This window comes from Python bivittatus, unplaced genomic scaffold (assembly GCF_059951505.1).
Source record: "Python bivittatus isolate LINGU-HERP-01145 unplaced genomic scaffold, Pbiv_v1 ctg000670_np1212, whole genome shotgun sequence".
In the NCBI taxonomy this organism is placed as follows: domain Eukaryota; kingdom Metazoa; phylum Chordata; class Lepidosauria; order Squamata; family Pythonidae; genus Python; species Python bivittatus.
In genome coordinates, this window is record NW_028277094.1 from 7,515,716 (window position 1) to 7,536,395 (window position 20,680).

The window sequence follows — 20,680 nt, forward strand, 5'->3', positions numbered from 1 at the left end:
CTTAAAATTGATACGGTTGAGAAATCCTGGAATATTCTGCATGGTTGTGCAATATTGGGTTCAGTTCACACAAAGTGCTTTGGAATCTGCAGAAGCGTAAATGTGGCACCTGTTGACAGATCATTAAAGCAGGTGCTTCTCTGCTGGAGCCACGAGCTGGAAAACAGACGCAGCTGCTTTCATGCTCTCACACATTCTAAAGCACGTCTTCCAAATTAAATTGGAAGCATCGCAAAGCCAATGCTACCTTGTTGTGGGCTGTCTTAAGTAATCATGATGTATGTATTCAATGACTGCCTGTGCAACATCCTAATTTGTTTTGATCAGCCTGATTGGTATCTCATTTTAAATTATGGCTTGATATGATACGCACAAAAAGATTGAGCCTTTTTGGCTTATGTTTTCCTCCTTGCATTCTCTCTTTCTGTGTAGCCAGAAAGAAGAATTCAGAAACTTTTTTCTTTCCGTTGTATCATCTGGAGCATGGTGTGCTTTCGGAGCTGGCTTGTTTAAAACAGCCACAGTCAACCAGTTCCTGGTTCCTGATGATACAGAGGGAAGAGAATTGGAGCTTCCTATGCATGGCGTATTAAACTAAAGTTTATCATATGCAGCCAAGGCCAGTGACATTACACTTGTCTACCAAACAACTGTTGTGCAACCAAAAGAGAAGCTGCATTTTAAATGAAATTCTCCTTTTCTGGTGGGGGGAGAAAACATGCTTCTTCTGAAAGAGATCATCCCTTTTGTAAAGTCACTGATGCTTTGGACCCTTCTGAAAAAGTGTTTTGTTGAAATGAGTAGTTCTGTAAAATAAACATTTAAGATATCTGACGTTGCTTTTCTATAACTAAAGCGTTTCTGAGGGTGTTGCAATGTTCTACACTTGTTTTCTCTGCTCAGAACTTTTCACCTGTGGGTCTGGTTCTGAAATGGGGCTTCTTGCTTGCTATTGAGAATATTTGGATTAAGTTTAACTGGGCGCAGACACCATCTTTTTCTCCTTTTTTTGGTCACTGAGACCCTGAACAGATAAGAGCCAATACACTAGTCACTTTACATCCTAATGAGATGTACGATGCTGTGTTTCTCCTGTCTTGTTCATGGAGAAATAACACTTTCAGGTCGTTTGGGGAACAATTCCCAGTTTCAAAGGCCTGCCCATTTTTTATTTAAATGTGGCCAGGGCTGGAATCTTAACACATTCATGGCATCATTTGGCCAGGCTCCAAAAGGAATAGAGTGATCTGGAAATTAAAGCCCGTTTAAGGGCAAGTTAACCATCTTGCAAACAAGCCAACCAGAATTCCAAACCCATGTAAAGTTTGACCATCTTGCTCTGTATGTTGGGGATGTATGTTGATGGCCGAACCAGAAAACGTTGTGCTCATAATCAACGTCTTGGCCGGATTCATTGTTTGCTCTGTTTAGACTTTGCATGAAATATGAACCGGAATTTTGAATCAGCAACTGGAGTCACACATGCTAAGCCACGGTTTGTAGAAAAGGCCGCACTTGGCTGGCTTCACATGATAGCCATAAGCCAACCCTCAACAACTTGCTTAGCCAGCCATGTAGATCAGGCTAGGATGGGTGATTAGCAGTTCTGGACACAGGTAGGTCATTGTCTACCCATCTTCCTGCAAGGTCAGGTACAGAGAACTGCAAATTAGGAATGATGAAGATTAACAGTGACTCTTCTAATTAGACCTAATTAGAGTTGCTGGAAGTCGGGTGGCATATACATTTAATAAATTATTGTTGGTTTTTAACACCATCAAACAACATCTACCTATCCCAGGTCCTTCGGAAGGACTTGATAGGTGGTTATATTATTTCTTCCAAAACACTGGAGGCTTGATCCCAATTTTGTCCATTAATCTTTAGGTTGACAATGTACATTCCATGCTACTTTAGCTTATGTCCCTAGTGTGAACAGCAATGATGCAAGCAACGTAGACAGTTCTCTGTCCCCAAGACATGTTCAGTCTAAAAATAGAGAGCAAGGAAGAGGAGCAAGGCGGGGAGAGAGTATGGGCATAAGTTTCTACATATGCCTAAGGCTTGGCTGTGGCTTGGAATGAGAATCAGAGAAGCCAGAGGCTGTTCTCTCCCCACTGGTTAAAAGGATCCTTTTGTGTGGGATCCTGATGGCTGATCTTGCATCTCCATTTCACTTCGCTTCTGGGGAGATGTAAAGTAAAACCCGAGAACTCTGCCTTTCCGCTGCTGCCCGTTCCCCTTGAGGTGGGCCGAAGGGGCCACAGTCCATAAGAACAACTGATCTTATGCGCAGCAGAACCAGGACCAAAAGCTGCCCCTTATTTGAGCAACGGGTAAGTTTTCCTTTGGGAAAACTCTCTAAACCAGGAAGATTACTTAGAGCAAAGCGCTAAGACCAACCCACCAACTGCTACCCCAACGTCAACTCGATTTAAGAACAGCTTTGCAGACACATTTGCGCTTTTGCGAATTTATTTTCCATTGCTCACTTGGCTCACTAACCTTCTGTCTGTTGCTTTTTTCCTTTTTCATCTTTCTCTCCGCAGCCGAAGAATGTAGCAGTTCTGATATCCTCTTTGTCATTCCCGTTGTGGTGGGTGTGGTGATTGGACTCCTCATTATTGTTGCTTTTGTGGTTTTTATGATTTCCAGACGAAAGCATCATAGTGGCTACCAATCTGTGTAACTCCCCCCCCATTTTTCCCTTTGCTGCTGCTTCAGCTTCTCCCTCACCCCATTTTTCTTCCCCCCGCCCCACTTGCCCTTTAAGGGATACTTGAAGGTTGTGATTTTTTAAGAGTAAAAAAAAAAAAAAACTATCATGGCAGCAGGGTAAATGTATCTGTGCATCTGATTGGGGGATATTGCTTTGATTCCAAATTTTGGACTTCAAGCTCTACTTGGCCACCAGACCCACGGATTGTTTTCAAAGACAGAAGAGCATAGAAAGCAACCAGCTCACGTTTGTCCCACTCTTCCTCATGCCAGATTTTTTGGAGCGCAGGAAGCAAATAAAAACTTCAAGGGGAGCACACTTCAAGGTTTAAACAAATGGGGGACTGACTTGAGATGTGAGTGGGATGTTAAAAGTTTTGACTGTGGCATCTTTGGATCTGGGTTGTACAAAGAAATGGTCAAAATATAATTTAGACCTTCCATGAGCTAGGCTTAGGGGAGATAATCGGAGGATCCAGGCAAATGCTGCTTCTCTTGAGGTTCTTCAGTCCCCATCATTGGCCCAAAATTGGCTGATGGCTTTCTGTTTTCAGGTGGGAAATGCATGAAAACAGTGGGGTGGGCTTGGCATGCTCTTAAAAACCAGGAACCCAAACACTCTAGTCACCAATAGTGGGCAAAAAAAAATCCTAGCCTGCTTGCAATGGAGCTCTACCCATTTGACCTCATGGCAGCTGCTGTATTCCTCCAAAATACTATATCTAGTCCCGGCCACCAAAATGTTGCCTAAATGTGGAAGTATAAGCTTAGGGCTGTATACAGTCCCTGCCTCCTGTTCTCCTTTTTTGGCCTCCGGGCATTCCCAAAATGAGTACGGCCAAAACCAGGGGTGTCCGCGGGGTATAGTTCTTTAAAAAAAAAAAAGTCAAGATGGCAGCCACCAATTCACAGGCAGAACTTCAGCCGAGGCCACCAACTCTCTTTGAACCACATCCTCCAGACAACCCTGGACAAAATCTTTGAAATTGGGAGGGTGGGGGTTAAGGGATGCTGGAAGCCTTGCAAACGCTCCCATTTTGCCAAAAATATGAGCTGAAAAGTTGGCCCTGCTTCTTCTGGTGATGTTTGACATTACTGGCCAGAAATCTGGCTGTGGGAAAATGTGGTCGAGAGAATTTTAGACTTGCTGTTTTAGAACTTGCCTTTATGCTGCGTGGGGAGCTACACCGGATTTATCAACATAGAAGGGCACATTTCCTTTGCAGTTGTGCCAGAAAATGAGAGTGCTAACCACCTCAATGTACCTTTCACAGGTTCTTCCCATGGGTTGGGAATTCTAATCCTAGCCCATCCAGAAGCTCCAGATTGGGAAAGCCTATTTTGATGGATTGGATGATAAATAGGAGATAAACTTGATAGCCCCCCAACAATCCCCAGGGGTAGCCTGTATTAGATCTTGAGAAAGCATCACCATTTATTCTACTAAGACTAGAAGCTCTTGTATTGCTCCACTTTGAAGGATTGTTATCTTGGAAAAAGGAAAAGTTCAAATCTCTACTGAAATTTGGGTAAAGGAAGCCACATTAAAGCATCTGCTAACATCTGGAAGATGGAGTGCTGACTCCTGCACCAGGAGATCTGGGGCAAACTCCAAAAACCTAGTCGGGGATTAAGTAAAATAAAATGGAGCAGGAGTCCGGCTGCCTAGGTCCCTTGGGTTTCCAGTGTGGGATCCTAATTTAGTTGATTGCGTGCCACAAGTCCCAAAACAGCACATGGTACAATCCATCCACAGCATTTAAGTCCTACCCCTCGGCTGCGATCCTGCAAGTCTTTGTGAACCCACAGGCAGTACAGAAAGAGCCATTGCTATGCTGTAAGTCAGTCCTTTTATTTCAGTGTACAAGCATCTGAGACCCCACCTCTTCACCACCTCCCCGGCCGTTTCCCTCCCAGTCTGAAATGCTGCATCACGAACATTGGAGGCAAAGAAGCAGTACCTGCATTCCATGGTGGCTCTGCTTGTTCACGCCTAACCCAGGGTGGATTAGGGGTGGATCCCACGTCCCAAGAACATGAGATCAGGCAAAAGGATGCTAATAGTGAAAGTCCCAATTCTGATGGCCCAGCTGTGGGGTGGGCCTTCCGTGCAGGTCCATACCCCATGGGAATAAAAAGGTGGGGAGAGCAAACCCTTCCAGAAAGCATCTTGAGATGATCAAGATGGAGGATCAAGAGGGCCCTCCCCAGACAGCCTTCTGTCTCTCTTTGCAAACCTGATTAGGCACTCAGGGCTGGTAAACATCAAAAGCGCATTTTCCTCTTTATTTAAGGGAATACCTATCTTGATTGGGAAGGCCTATGCTGCTTAGGGAATATCACTGCCACTATAAACTGAGCCAGTAAAGCAATAGGATAAAAATGGGTAATGCTTTTTGGGGTCAGAGATGATAGATTTCAGCAGAAATACTGGTGGTCTATCAATATTATCTTTAAGGCTAGCTAACCATCCATTGGATTTTCTAACTTCTAAGGTGGTAAATCCCTCAGTCGTGTGATTTTGGAAGACCCTTTGAGCAATGGCTTTATGAATATCTATTGCAAAAACTGCATAGAAGAACAATCCACAGAACAATCCATTTCTGGCTCTTCTCTAATGCCTATTCCAAATACTGGCCCATTAAATATGAAAATTGCTAGCTAACGTCTGTGTTGACAGTGAATGTACCTCCCAAAAGGAGAGAAAAAGAATAAAACCAATTATTTTTGAACGTGGATGCCATGGCAAAACTGTTAACTTCTTGCCAAACGCCATCCCTTCTGATGCACCAGGGAAAAATCTAACCGAAATATCTCATGTTTATTTAAAATGCTTTTTAAAAATATTTGGCTGATGCGTTCAGTCGCAGGATGAACGATTCAAATGCTTTATGTTTAGTTCCATAGTCTACATTGGGAGTTATCCTTCCTTTTGTTTTTCCAAAGAAAAACAAAAACCTTCCCTCAAAATAGGTCTGGATTTTCCTGGTGCTATGTAAATGGCCAATTTGATTTTCCCACAGTGAGAAAACATTTGATTGCCATAAAAGGATGATCACAAGTGCTGGTCTGGCCTTAGCTCCTGATGCTTAGTGTGAAGATGATGCGCCCCAGGAACCGGTCGGAGTTAATGGTATTGATAATTCCTTTTCCATTCAGTTGGCATTGAATGTCCATGGTGTAGTTTCTCACAACTCTCGTAAAATGAACTGCTACCAAGGGTTGTGTGTAGTTAACCTGAAAACGATCAGTCAATCAAGATCTTTATTTCAGGCTTGGACCAGCATGAGGTAGAAAGCAATAAAAACTATAACGTAAGCAATAACATTTACTGGTGGGGTTTAGGAATAGGTCATCCCTACAAGCAATAATAATTATGAAATGAGAAGGCACTGACATAAAACACATATGCTATAAAATTACTGTATGAGTTAGGAAATTGCAACAGGACACTGATGGCTCAAAAACAATTCAGTGGAGAATTCAAGTGCTATCTTACATGCATTTCTTGATATCAAGATTCATTGAAGATGGGGGGGTCTTCCTAGACAAATGGAAAGTAATTATCCCTTCTCCTTAAATGAACGTGGAAAACAGCTTATCGAACAGAAAAGAATGCTCTGATCTATTACAGATCAGAAGCAAAATGCTTTTTCCCTAACCCTTAAACTGACAGAGTGAAAAACATTGGTCATTAATCCAGCGTAGGTTAGAAATCCTTTCTTCCTGTTTCAGTTGTTTTAAGATGGATTTAAATGGGGAAGAGTTCAGTAAGGAAGGAGTGTACAAATGTTGGAAATAAAATAGCATCACACACTTAATGGTCAGAACATGAGCACGGATCTGAAGAAGTCTGCTGTATATTCTTGATTTATGGATGTATATACTGCCTTCAGCAGAAAGAATGAGCTAAATGAGACCACCAAACTAAAATATGAAAATCTTCACCTGATACTAAAGGAGAACAATGTTGATGTGGGGTGGGGTTGTTGGGAGGGAGAATTCAATAAATGGAACCACTGGACTGTTGAGAGGAAACTCAAGATAAATGACTTCGTTGGTTGGGATACCGAGAGGAGCTGCCAATGACAGCACAGGTAGGTTGGACACTTGATAAGAAACTACCCATTACACCCAAATTCTCAAAGTCTCCCAAATCAGCGATCATCAAGATACGCATAAGATTGCATGGTTGCTCACTTTGCATTTAATGACTCTCTTATCTGCTCTCCAACAAGCTATGAACCCAGGGCAGTTGGATTTATGTATTTCTAAACTCTATGAATTGTTCTAATATTAGAAGTTCATTAAAAGCCCAAACATGATACAAAATCATACAAAAATCATTTCAAACAACAGTAGAGTTGGATAGGTGCTGGCAGAACTTGTTAGGCTACATCTCCCACAGTCCCTTGCCCCTGGTCGTGCCAAATGGGGCTGACAGAAGCTGCAGTTCAGAACATCTGGAGACTGCCAATACAGGCTTACTCTCCAGAAAGGCCCAAAATGCTACAGGAATTATACATGCAACATTCATCCAACAGTTAAACTTCTACTTACGTGTGTGTGTTTGCCATAATAAGGGAAATACATGGGATCAAACGTTGCACTTGGGTAGAAATCTAGGGACTGGAGATGATTTTCATCACCTTTCTACAATTTAAAAAAATAGTATTGATGTCGAGTTGAGTTGAAGTCCACCCATCTTAAAGCATGCTGGCTGGGGAATTCTGGGAGTGGAAGTCCACCCATCTTAAAGTTGCCAAGTTTGAAAAACACTGCTGTAAGTTTTAAAAGGAGCCTATTGCAATTAAACAGCCACATCTCAACTCCCTGAAAAAAAAGCAAGCCTTACTTAAATTGCACAGTTCCCCAGATGTGCAGCCCCTAGCCCCCCGAAGGCTGCTCAAATATTATGCACGCTATGTTACTTTTCCTGCATCACCCATCTTTGATGGGCCACCTCAGTGCAGCATCTGTGGCCAGACACAGCTATGAGAAAGTGAGGGTGCGCATTTCCCAAATGCCATGGAAATGGAGGGCGTTAGAGAGCTGATCCACATCAGTTCCTTCCCATTGGTTGCAATGGGGAAGAGGAAAAATGAAATAGGAAGGAAAACCAGCATCCAGGAAGAGGTCAAGAGAGCCCTCTGATTTAAATGGTAACTATACCTTGCTGCTCTGATATTATGCCAAAATTGTGTCTCTCTTTTTTAAAGAAAAAGTGGGGAAGTTGAATAGGCTCTGCTCAGGGTACAGCTGCCAAGAATGCCTGGTGCAAATCTGCAGTACATAGAATTAATAAAAGCAAGAGAATTTACCTGGACTTTGCAACTCACAGTCACTGGAGTGCCATAGCCAGGCTGATACCCGATAATCTGCAAAAACAAAAGCTTTTTAATTGCCTTTAAAAACACTTTGACCTTCTAAACCCCGTTTTGCTGCAGGTGAAAGAAAGAGCAGGAGAGCACGAGGCACAAATGCTTTGAACTTCATTCTGCTTTGTTTCTGAGGGCCACAGAACTGTTCACATAGCCTTCCTCAACCTTATCTCTGACTAGGGATGATGGGAACTGTAATCCAACAGGCCTGAGGACCACAATGTGAGCCAGCTGTAGATGGCCCCCTGGGAAGTGCAGGATGAAGGAATCAGCTCAGTGCCAACACAAGATCTTTCTTCCCCAGCCCTTTAAGCCTAAAACGGGAATGTCATATTAGATTTGCTAAGAAGTTGCGTGGAGGCAGAAGTTTTCTTTGTCTAATCTTGGGGACGGGTGGGTCTTAAATTCCAGATAATTGTAAATACAATACTCTTCAAATACAGGTAGTCCTCACTTAACAACCATTTGTTTAGTGACCATTTGAAGTTACAACGATGCTGAACAAAGAGACTTACAACTGTCACAGCACTCCTGCAGTCACATGATTGCAATCCAGGCACTTGGCAACCAGCTCGCACTTACAATTGTTGCAGCGTCCTGGGGTCAGATGATCACCATCTGTGACCTTCCCAGCCAGCTTCCGGCAAGCAAAATCAAAGGGGAACTGTGTGATTCGCTTAATGGCTGCTGCAAAAACGGTCGTAAAATTGGGCATGACTCGCTTAACAACTACCCCATCTTCTGGTCCTATTGTGGTCGTTAAGTGAGGACTACCTGTACTTCTTTTTAACAATATTTCTGTCTCTTGCTTTCTCCATCTCAGATCAATTGCAACGCAAAGCCACACTTCCATATGATGTCTTGGAAACTTTTCCTCAAGTGTAGAAAGAGTCTAAGGTCCTCTTCCAAAATTTATATTCAGGAAATGTAAAGAATTTCACCAGAGACTACTGTGAAGTGCCCGGCAGCTTCTCCCTCATCTAGTTCTGCCACCATTTCTCCTTACCCAGTTCCAACAAGATGCCCCTGATTTCCAGAGGAAGCAAGTCCAAGATTGCCATTTGTGATTGGATGACGTGATATTTGTTCATTTAAACCAGTGTTTCTCAAACTTGGCAACTTTAAGTTGTGTGGACTTCAACTCCCAGACTTCCCCAGGCAGCATGGCTGGGGAATTCTGGGAGTTGAAGTCCACACAACTTAAAGTTGCCAAGTTTGAGAAACACTGGTTTAAACTGACTAAGGACTATAAACGTAAAATGAGAGGCTTGGCAAACAATCCTATTTCCTCCCCTTCCTTTTCAGACAAAAATTAGCAGCACCTTTAATAAAACACATTACAGTTTTAATTAATTTAGTTTAAGTTATAGTTTGGCCTAGTGGTGAAGGCCCCCGGCTAGAAAGCAAGAGACCATGAGTTCTAGTCCCGCCTTAGGCACGAAAGCCGGCTGGGTGACTTTGGGCCAGTCCCTTTCTCGCAGCCCAACCCACCTCAGAGGGTTGTTCTTGTGGGGAAAACAGGAGGAGGAAGGAGTATTAGGGTATGTCTGCCGCCTTGAGTTATTTATAAAAAGAATAAAGGCAGGATAAAAAATCCTATCTCTCTCTTATAATTTAATTAATTCTTAAATTAAAATAAGTTGATATAAAGGTCTTGTGGCTTCAAAAGGAACTTAGCAGACGTTGTTGGCATGTCACTGCTAAGAGAACATGGCACTCATTCCCCAGGCAGTAAAGCCAAGCCTGTGTGAACGTACGCTTTAGACTCCGTCTTCCCCCTTGCAACCACTGCAAGCTGAACATCAGATGCTCATAAGCGAGGCCATTGCCCGTTCTCCATTGCTTAATTCCCACCTACATCACTTGCCCCACTGCAAGATCCATACTGAGGGGACATAAACAAGTATAAAGTGACATACACGATTCATCTTTAGCAATATGCAAGGTTGCCCCTGGGAATATCCAAATGTCTTATCCTGTAATCCGGAGCACTTCATCAACTGGGACCTCTTGAATTGGCAGGCTTTCTTGTCTGCACTTTCATCACTCCTTTGTATAAAATATGTGCCCGGTGTGCATGGGATATTTTTGGTTTCTTGAACCACGTCATCGTATTCTAAAGGCAACAGAGAAAGTCAATGTTTCATATGGTAGATCTTACAGCAAGGCTTTTCAACACTGGCATTTTCTGTACAGAACATACTCCTTCTCTTTTCAGAGCCAGACCCAGCGATACAGAAGATATCCATTATTCTCTTATGCTTTTACTTTTAGGACTTTTGTATTTCTATGGTAGTAGTGAACCAGTATATACAGATAGTCCCCGGGTTAAGAATGCCCGGTTTACGGATGACCCATAGTTAAGAACGGAGCCTATTGTAGCAAAATTCAAGTTAAATACACAAGGATTCGAGTTAAATGCACAATGGTTTGAGTTAATTACACAATACTACTTGTGTAATTAACTCAACAGTAATGATTCTGTTCCAGCTTACGTACAAATTCAACTTAAGCACAGACCTTGGGAGTGGAACTCATTCTTAAACTAGGGACTACCTGTAGTATTATAGAGAGAGCCAATTTGGTGTAGAGGTTAAGGTGCCAGGCTAGAAATCGGGAGACAGTGAGTTGTAGTCCTGCCTTAGGCACAAAGCCAGCTGGGTGACCTTGGGCCAGTCCTTCTCTCTCAGCCCTAGGAAGGAGGCAATGGCAAACCACTTCCAAAATCTTGCCAAGAAAACTGCAGGGACCAGGAGTCAAAAACTGACTCAAAGGCACGGTATGTATGTAGTGAACTATATGGAGCAGGGAGTTGGACTAGGACCTCCAAGATTCCTTCTATTCTATGATTCTATTCCATTTCTTTTTCTAAAAGAACCCTAAAAAGATGAGATTGGCCTTCCTATTCAGAATGGGGTGATATTTGCCTCTAATCCTAGGCCAGGATACATGTGACCATCCTTTGCTGGACATGCCAGTAGAGCTAAGTGACTTATTTGAAGTAGCCAAGTGGCCTATTCATCCAATTCCTTGGTTGTTTTTGCCACTCCTTTTGCCAGCACCCAGATGTGGGAAGAGCACAAAAATAAATCAGAACAAGCCAAATTTCTAGATTCAGACATGATGACAACATAAAGTAACTAAGAATACATGAGCCTATAGCAAGCCAGAATGTCAACTTCTGGCTTGTTGCCAAAAATAAACCATGAGAGTTATTTTTTTCCCCATGGAAGAGGTGTATATTTTTGATCCAAAGCCTAAAGACTTAATACTTATGTGCAAACTAGTCACAGTTTCTGTTCAAGTCCTGATGTCTTCCCAAAAGGATGACTCTTAGTGACTCTGAAGGTTGTAATTCAGCCTTCCTCCGTCTGGTGCCTTCCAGATGTGCAGGGATTTCATATTTCCAGAAGTGGAAGAAATACCATGAAGTATTCATTTGTTGCAGTAATCCTAAAACCTTTTAAAACTCAGCCGACCCTAATCCATTTAAGCCTGCACATCTTTCTACTCTGTCAAAGTCTCCAACTGATTTGCATTGTGGCTTGCACACAATATGCCTCCAAGCCATAAATTACATTTTACTAGCCACGGTGGTTGGATTCACACATGCAATGCCAAAGTCAAATAAAGCAGGTCAAGGTTAAACTCAGCCTCTGATTTCTTTTTGACATCAGTGCCAACAATCCCTTTTTCTCCTTTCCTGTCCTTGCTGTCCCCTGCCTCATTTCAATTTTCTTACCTGATTATTTTAACAATACATGGCTTACACCTATATCTTTTAAAAATGTATATTTCTTTGTAGATCGGTGCACTTTTCTGTTTTCTTAAAGACAAGCCCTTTTTTCTTGTTTCAGAACCCCAACCCAAGTAGCGAGTTGTGGACATGTTTTCAAAGTCTTTACAGCTCTTGATTGCCAAAGATGTTAACCAAGTTGTTTTTTCTTCACCTTATTGGATGGTTGGGCTTTGAAATCAAAACAGAAATGGGAAAGTAAGTGCTGCTGTGACTTCTTGGAGGGAAAGAAAAATATAAACAGAGTCGCTGAGTAGATAAAGAGTTACACAAAGGAAGAAAGTAAAATCTAGACAAAGAAACGGCACCTTTCAAGAACTGTTCCATATTGTCCACATAAGGCTGCCACGAATGAGGTTGGGAGATGCTGAAGTCAATGTTGTATCCATGTTCTATGTATGGTCTAATCGTAACTCCTACAAAAAAAATTTAAAAAGGGGGAAAAAACACAGAATAGGACAGCACAGAAGGGAACAGGGGCACAATTAGGGCTGACTCCTTTGATCGTCTTCCCCATAGCATGCTTTCCTATGATGGTGGTCGGCCCTCCCTCAAAGCATGCAAGAACAAGGATCCAAACCCAACTTGTGAACGATCAATGGTCCCAACCACGGTCGCTACCATTTCACACCCACATCTTCAGTTGCCCCTAATCTTAGTCAGTATATCCCCTGCACCCTGAGATGAGACAAGTCCCTGCACCCACTTGGCATCTTCCCCTCAAAAGGACGCCCCACAGATCTCGCTCAAGCACTTACCTGGTGGGGCCACCCTGTCTCTGTACCTCGGCGTGTAGGGGCTCAGCGTGATCAAGACTACATACATACAAAATATGAACATGCCGGCCAGGAACGTGTACAGGAGGAGATAAAAAAGGAGTATCAGGCCTGCAAGAAAGAGAAGAGGTGTTGCTGATGGCTGGTTGGCCAGAGAACTGAATCCTTTCTCCATAAATATGTCAGTTCTGCAATATGAGACTGAAGGCAACAAGATGTCCAGGCACAGAAACAGGCCCATATTTGACTGACAGGTTTCCTCCTGCTTTAAGATGAAACCAGTGAGACCAGGGGAGCAAGTGCGTTACCTGCACATTTCACTAAGTGTCACACTAAGCCAGGGTTTGATTTAGTTGTGGTTTGTTAAGGAAGCAAGTTGAGCATCATCAATTATTTTCTTTAATTTATACATTTTAAAATCTTGATGGAGATTGGATAGTTTATAATCCCTTTTGTGTGGTTTCCTCTCTTTTTGTTTGATCTGTTTTGTTTTGTTTATTAGGTTTTTCTTTTGGGTAGTATTTGTAAAATTTGTTTTGTTTTTTTTTAATTGAGTATGCAAAACATGCTGGATTTGGTTTCTGGATCGGGTCATTTTCTGGGTTTTGCATAATACACTGAACGATACACTAAGGAAAAAGACTGGATTCATCCCGCCAGCAAAGATGTAAATAAAATAAGCAAGCAACTTTCACGGACCTTGTGCCAATCAGCCACAGAGTTAGTCTTGCAGGTGAATATAGTCGTGCAATTCCAACTAATTTGGCCAATTCCCGGTTGTGTTCTCCCTTTGTTTAGCCATTCCTGCCTTACACCTCTGTGGGTTGCTTAGAGGCTCAGACAGGGCACAAAACAGACCTAGAACAAGCCAGGAAGCCATAAGTAAGCCATGGGTTCCTGCTTGCAAATCATGCTAAACCACACTTGCTGTCAATAAGCCAGGATCAAGCTATGGGTTATTCTGCTAATTACAGTTTACTCATTGTTTGCATGCCAACAATAAAGTTAACAAATCGTATTATGGCTAAGTATGGTGCGTAAGTCTAGATTTGATGGTTTGTGGCATAGCATTGTGTGTAAACTAGGCCATTCAGCTAACCACAGTTTATTCATAGCATAGTGCAATGTAGGAGGCTAAACACCGGCTCCGAGGTCGTCTTCTGCTAGTCATAATGCAATTTCTTTAGTTTCAGTTAGTGTGATGTTTGAAGTCAACCACCAGGCTTTGAAAAACTAACTTTTGTGTGAGCCTAGCCACAAAAACCCACAGCTTATTTTATCCATGAAATCAGCCTCTAAGCTCCTACAGCTGTTTAGCATTTCCAATGCACATTCTAGGAGATATCAAAAAAGGAACCCAGACAGTGATGATTTTGTCTGGTGTTAACATCTTTTTAAGCCTTCTTTGAGCATCTCTTGAATCAGAGGTTTATTATGTTCATATAAGAAGACAAAGAGGTCCTCCCTGTTCAGAAATGAGATTGCTTTCCCTAAAGTGGTGTTTTTCAACTTTGGCAACTTGAAGATGTGTGGACTTCAACTCCCAGAATTCCCCAGCCAGCCTTCAATTCTGGGAGGTGAAGTCCACACATCTCCAAACTGCCAACGTTGAGAAACACTGCCCTAAAGATGCCTGCCAGGCACCCACCTTGCCATCTTGCCTGGCAAAGCTATGTTTTCTTTTCTGAGAAAATTATATCTGTCATTATCCTGACCTTGTTTGGGGACATTTTTAACATTTGCTTTCTATTTATTGCAGTTTTATTGAGCCAAAAGCAATCATTTGGAGAGGCACTTCAGCCCTCTCTCCTGACTTAGTGCCTGCAAAGATAAGGGACTTGCCTCAAGAGAATAAAGCCCAGGCTTTTTTAAAAAAAATGCATGAAAATAAATCCTTTACCCACCCCATGGATGCTTCATGATGTGTTTTCATTTCCCAGCGGGAACCCAAATGCATTTCCAGGACACGCTTTGAGTGCAGCTGTGACTTCTGGCCTCTGCGTTCTTGAGGTGTTTATGTTACAGGGAATTTTGAGTTCTGGGAACAAACTGGCTGGCAGTGGGGACAGGACACGGGGAGGGGGGTTGCTGAGGAGAGAAACAAACTTAATTTGGACCTGCGAGCTACTTTGGCATGGGGTCAGGGAGGGTAGGAGGGAGCCTCTCTTTGAACACAGCGAAGCAGAACAGCATGGCAGAAGGACCTTTGGGGTTCTGTTGGCAAGGCATTTAACTGCTCACACGGGTCATTTAATTGGGGATAATTCTGTCCCCCATCTTTGCTCCACAAAAGCCAGGGGTGGCTTAAAGTAGGCAGAGCAAAATCCAAGTGTTTGGGCTACAAAGGTTCGTTCTTCTGTTAATTTCACAGGAAGGACGCTTGGCTTATTCAATCTCATAAGGTTCATGCGCACCGCAGGAGGGGCATGGAGATAAAACAGGGCAAGGGGCCGTGGGGGGGGGGAAGGCCCATGTTAGTTATCCTGATTGCAGAACAGGCAAGAACTGCATACTGTGTTGCTGGAATTGCAGTTCTCGTTGCCAGTGGTTTGGCAGGAGCAACAGAAAGGCACCTGTCGGTAAAATGCATTCTACTTTCTTGGCATGATCAACTTTTTATATTTTTTAAAATTATTGTAAGCCCATCTTGATTTGGGCTTGAAAGTTCCAGAAGGTAAACCTTTTAAAAATAAGATAAAAGAGGAAACTTAAGATGTTTAAGATTAGTTGTGATTAAGCAACGGTGCATATGTTCATCTCACCTAAACAAATTTTGGGGGGACGCCTTGAAATTAATCCCAGCAACTACCTGGATAAGTCCATGCTGTTTTCTAGGCAGCATATTCAGAAGAATGTTACCCTTGCCTGCTTCCCAGGGCTGAGAGAGAGGGACTGGCCCAAGGTCACCCAGCTAGCTTCATGCCTAAAGGAGAATTAGAACTCACTGTTTCCTGGTTTCTAGCCTGGTGTGCTTAACCATGCTTTATTATTATATATACTTTAAACTATAGTTGGCTGGGTTTGCACAGCACACTAAGCCATAAACCAATGTTGGCAGTTGGCACTCAGTCTTAAACCAAGGTTACAACTCACAAATAGTACATTTAAAAACTGTGTTTCAGCTCAGTATGTGAACTCCCTCATGTATTATGGCAAGTCTTTGATGAAGCAGACCAAAAGGTTTGCCATAATAAATGTGCTAGTCTTTGCTGGTTTTGCAAGAACAAATTAATATTTTCTGTATCATGGAAATAAATGCAAAGGCTGCTCCATGTTTATTCTTGCCTTTATTTCTCCCGTGATTGATTCCCTGCGTTACACCGTAAATGTTAGGTTCCTCATCCATTCTATTAAAAAAGAAAACTCACCATGCACGCTGATGGAGTATTAATGCAGCACTAATTCTTATGCTATTAGGAAATCAGTTACTAATGATAAATTTCACTTACTCCAGCTCCGAGCAGACCTGCCCAAGCATTCCCGGGTCTCTGGATTCCAAATGAAGATTTTTAGTTTCTGGATCCTTTCACCCCACGTTTTCTTGCCCATCCTTCTGCCTTCCTTTTCTTCCTCTTCTGCATCCAGCTGATGTGTCTCTTCATCCTTATTTCCCTGGAATGATGACAAAGCAAACCCCACACACACCATGAGCATAATGTTCTGGCCTCTTTGCTTTTTGTTTTTGTTTCTTCCTCCCCCTCTGGCCCATCATTCCTTTCCAGTAAAATATTCCATTTGTCGAAAATAAGCACCAGTGGCTTTACTCTCTGGAGTCAGTCGAAAGTTTCCATTTTGTCATCACTGCTCCTTATCAAACCTTTTGGAAGTGGGAAGAACTTTAAAGGGAGGAAAAGACTCATAAGGCTTGGGCAAACTCAGGGGCAGCAGAACACCCAAAGAATGAGGGAGACTGACCTACAGAAATGGATGGGGTGAGAAATTATTATTTCCCAGTTATTTCTACCACTAACTCCTCAACCAGAAAATCCCCTCAGTTTCCTTTTTTTTTTCTTTTTGCAAAGGTCCTTCCTTCATTTCTCATATCCTGTTCTTTCAAAAAATTGCTTTAAAGCATTGGTCAAATGCATATATGCCCTGCCATGAAGGCCTGTTTTACCTATAGCGTTAACTATGATACCTTTGGTTTGCCTTCTCGATACACTCGTTGCATAAACCTGGTTGTTATGCTGTGCAAACTATGATTTAGGGCTCAGTGTGTGGGGTGAACCCAGCCAATGGGGGTTTATTCAATAACCCATGGTTAAACAAATGATGGTTTAGTGTACTATGTGCAAGAATATAATGGTTCCTGCCAGGAAAGCTGTAATTTACAGGAAACATTTAAATCATACAAGACAGCATCAGTTTTATGTCAGTCTTATGCATCTAGTCTTCATGTTTTCTTCTCATGAGGAAATCAGTAAGGAAGCCTTGTAACAAAACATTAGAGTCCATGAAGAATCTGTGAACATGAAAACCAAGCTTTTCACACAGCATGCTTAGCTATTATCTGCTGAGCCAAACTGTGTTGAATACATCTTTCTCTTCCATCAGAAGCTCCTTGCCCAATTCATCCCTCATGAGCAGCCAGACATTGCTTCAACCACAATTAACTGGATTCACACAACATTCTAACCTCTAAAGCACAGTTTATAAACCACCGTGGGCTGGATTTGTGCAGCACAATAAGCCCAAATCAAACCACATTATGACTGGTGGCCACAATCTTTATCTTGTTGATCTTCTTCCTTTTTCCCCCTCCTTCAGGAGAACAGTCTGAGGAGAACCCTACAAACAAGTCCCAGTTTGAACCTGATCTTCTCCTACAAAGCCCCCTTGTGCAGGCATGAGACGTTGGCATGTCTGACCTAGCTTGTACCAGGCGAGTTGCTTCCCTCAAATTTCCCCTTGAGATTTGATGATGCCATAAAGGCAGGGCAAGCTGTTCCCTGCAAAGAAAGGTGGCCAGAAAGAAGATTTCCTTCACTCAGCACAAGCTGTCCATCAATGAATCGTTAACAAGTTGCAGGAGAGAGTTAAGTAAATGAGTATTTATAGAAGAGCATCTCATGAAGCCAAAGATGACCCCATTTGCTGTTGATTAACTGCAATGACACCCCCTCCTCAAGTGGCAACTGCAATACACTTCCTTCTTCCCCATCCCAGAGACTGATGCTGTTGGCCACAGGTGTGACCTCTGCCCAGTTACCAGCCCCAGGAGTATTGCCACTGTCCTTTTTACCCAAAGGGTGTCATTTTGAGTACAGCTCACAAGAGGGCTAGAATAATCTGTGAACATATGCATATTAATCTAGCTGTGGTGATGATGACGACGACGACGACGACGATGACAATGATGAGTGGAATAGGCCATGTTTTTTACTGTTCGCAAAATTGTAACAGACTCAACAAGCTACAATTAATCGAATCACAAAATGTGAGTAGCTTAATAGCAGATTGCCATATCTGCTCAGATCTAAGCTCTGTTATATTCAGGAAGGTAGACTGCTAGGTACATTGAGAATAAGATGGCTGCCAAAATCAATTCAACTTTACAAATGCTGTCATCTCACAAATGCTGAGATTGCAACTTTGGACATGCATTCCTGAAATTAAACTTCCTTGAAATCTCTAAATGTGGTTGGGAAGGGGAGGGTTAGCCACTCTGGTTTGCAAACCATGGTTCATGGCACAACATTTTACGCATACCCTGGCAATTATGTATTATCCAATAATACAGTTAAACAAACTGCAGTTTAATGTGACGCATGAATTAGTGGCTGAGAGAGTCATTTGGGGCTCATAGAAACATAGAATCCTGTTGATTGCGTCAAGAAATACTTGGATGGTACACCCACTTCGTGGGAAGATGCTTGAGTCAAACCATGTTCTTATCCTCCTCTTAATCCATGAAGGCCCATGTAATGATATGCCTCAATGAACCAGGTCATGCTTTTGACCCTGACTTCATTTCTCCCCCTTAAAACCCACAACTACTAACCATAGCTTTTCTATTCTTCAACAGGCAACAACTCCATCTGCATAATTATACCCAACCCTTCATAATTTCCTTTCTTCTTCTAAGTAGTCCAAGGCAGGGACCTCTGCTAAGCGCAGATAAAGCTGGTAAGTACACTCTTTGCACATGTCCCAAACTATTAAGTTTACTGATGTGGGGCACCCAAAGGGAATCCACCTTCTATAACCCAGTAAGGTTAACTTACCAGGATTCGGAGTTGGTTCATGCAGGGATCATTGGAAGCTCCTTTTGCATCCATTGCTTTGTAAAAAAAAAAAATGTAGAAGGGGAAATAGAATTAATGTAATAAGCCAGCTCCAGAGTTAAAGAACTAAACCACTCCCCACCATGTCTGCCAGCCCTAGAAAGTTCAACCAAGCTTCCTCTTGAAAATCATCCAGCCTCACATGCAGAAAGCAGATTCAGGACTTTGCAGATGGGGAAAAAACCAAACTGAGGATTGAAACTTTGGGGCTTCTTTGCTGCCAACGCCAGGTGACAACTGTCGCTCTTTCAACGTTGTCCAAGAGGAGGAGCGTGTTGGCTAGCCCCCAAGAAACAGATTTGCTTTCCTCTGGCCACTGACGTCATGCAATCCAGCGCTGAACAAGAGTTAGGGTACCTTTCCATCAAAAACCATTTAAGTATACTAAGCAGTCTGCTGGAGAAGGAGGAGAATCTCTCTGAGAAAGTGGTTCAGTCCTGATTCTGTCTAGAGAAACCTAAGATCCGTTTTTAGAACATTATAATGGTGCTGGACTTGAATGGAGAGCAAAGACTATATGAGCAAATGTGTTCCTGTCAGTCATGGGCAGGGGGACGGGGGGAGAGGAGACTTCATTTGATTGCTCTTGAATGTTCAGGGAGTCAGATTTTGCTATATTTATCCCTCTGTACTCATTCAGTCTGAGCGGATGGGATTCTCCAGGATCAATTTCCCAACCATCTGAAGAACCCCAAAGGAGAGCCAGAGGGCTCACAGCATTATGCCAAGGTTGAGTGCTCTGGTTGGGTTCCTGGTGGCACTAAATGTGCCCTCATCCCCCAGTTTTGCAATCTGTCTAGCTGAAGCATTCATCTTGGCATCTAACCTTGCTTTGGACTCTTTTACAACAGCTTAACTAGAAGCAGTTCTCCAACCCAAGCTTTAGATAGATGCTGTGGTTGTTCACGTCTGTTGACCCACCATGGTATGATAAAACTGGGAGGATCTGGATAACCTCCTCTTTAGAGGCATCACTTTTGTTCCTCTTTCCATGTCTTTCCATCTCTGGTTGTTTCATGTCTATTTTTAGATTGTAAGTCTCTAGGGTCTGAAGCTTCTATCCACCCAGCCATCCATTCTTTCTAAAACATCCTGAACATAGATGGGGCTATACAAATTAAGAATGTGTCAGCTGTTCCAAAGGTCCTCTAATGTTATCTTAAGTTTAATATAATTTAAATTAATATCAGCTCATTTGTTCTCAACCCACCCACATAGTGGGTGTCATAGTGTACATTTTGTCCCTTGCACCCTGAAGACATTGATACCCCCCCCTTTGCTGTTGTACTTAATGTGCATCATCTGATCTTTTTAACCTGCCTCCCCCCTATATGGCACCCCCCCCCCCCCGGGATCAGGATGAACTGCCCTCAGCTTGAAAAAGTTTGTACCCTCGTCATCAACAGCCATTGACTATGAGCCAAAACTATTGGAGTTTTGCCAGAATGCTCTGTGTAAGCATTTCTCCAGAGCATTCTGGGAAGTTTAAACTGGTCATAAGGCTCAAAGAGTTCAGTCATCCTCTTTAACCAGTAAAGATGTGGACATTGGCAACTAATTAGAGTACACTACGAGGGGGAACCTAAGTCCAAGTCTTCACTGAAGTCCAGATCTGAGATCTGCCAAAATGCTCCAAATTATTTTGCTGACTTCCGGCCTCAGCCTCCAGCACCCACCTTCTCCCTTGCCTCCTACAAATATCATTTACCCATTTCTCCCATCACC

The 20,680-nt window shown here is 42.7% G+C and overlaps 1 protein-coding gene across 1 annotated transcript; it reads right to left on the reverse strand.

Moving 5' to 3' along the window:
* Positions 1–4,538: 4,538 nt before the first annotated feature.
* On the reverse strand, positions 4,539–19,116 carry ATP1B4 (ATPase Na+/K+ transporting family member beta 4). Its single transcript, XM_025171823.2, has 9 exons — positions 19,098–19,116; positions 18,896–18,951; positions 16,121–16,283; positions 12,654–12,782; positions 12,204–12,311; positions 10,019–10,215; positions 8,040–8,096; positions 7,279–7,371; positions 4,539–5,955 (listed from the first exon to the last, which is right to left on the reverse strand). Exons 2-9 carry the CDS (start codon positions 18,947–18,949, stop codon positions 5,794–5,796), a joined length of 963 nt encoding a protein of 320 aa, XP_025027591.1. The 5' UTR covers positions 18,950–18,951; positions 19,098–19,116; the 3' UTR covers positions 4,539–5,793.
* Between the last annotated feature and the right edge of the window lie 1,564 nt (positions 19,117–20,680).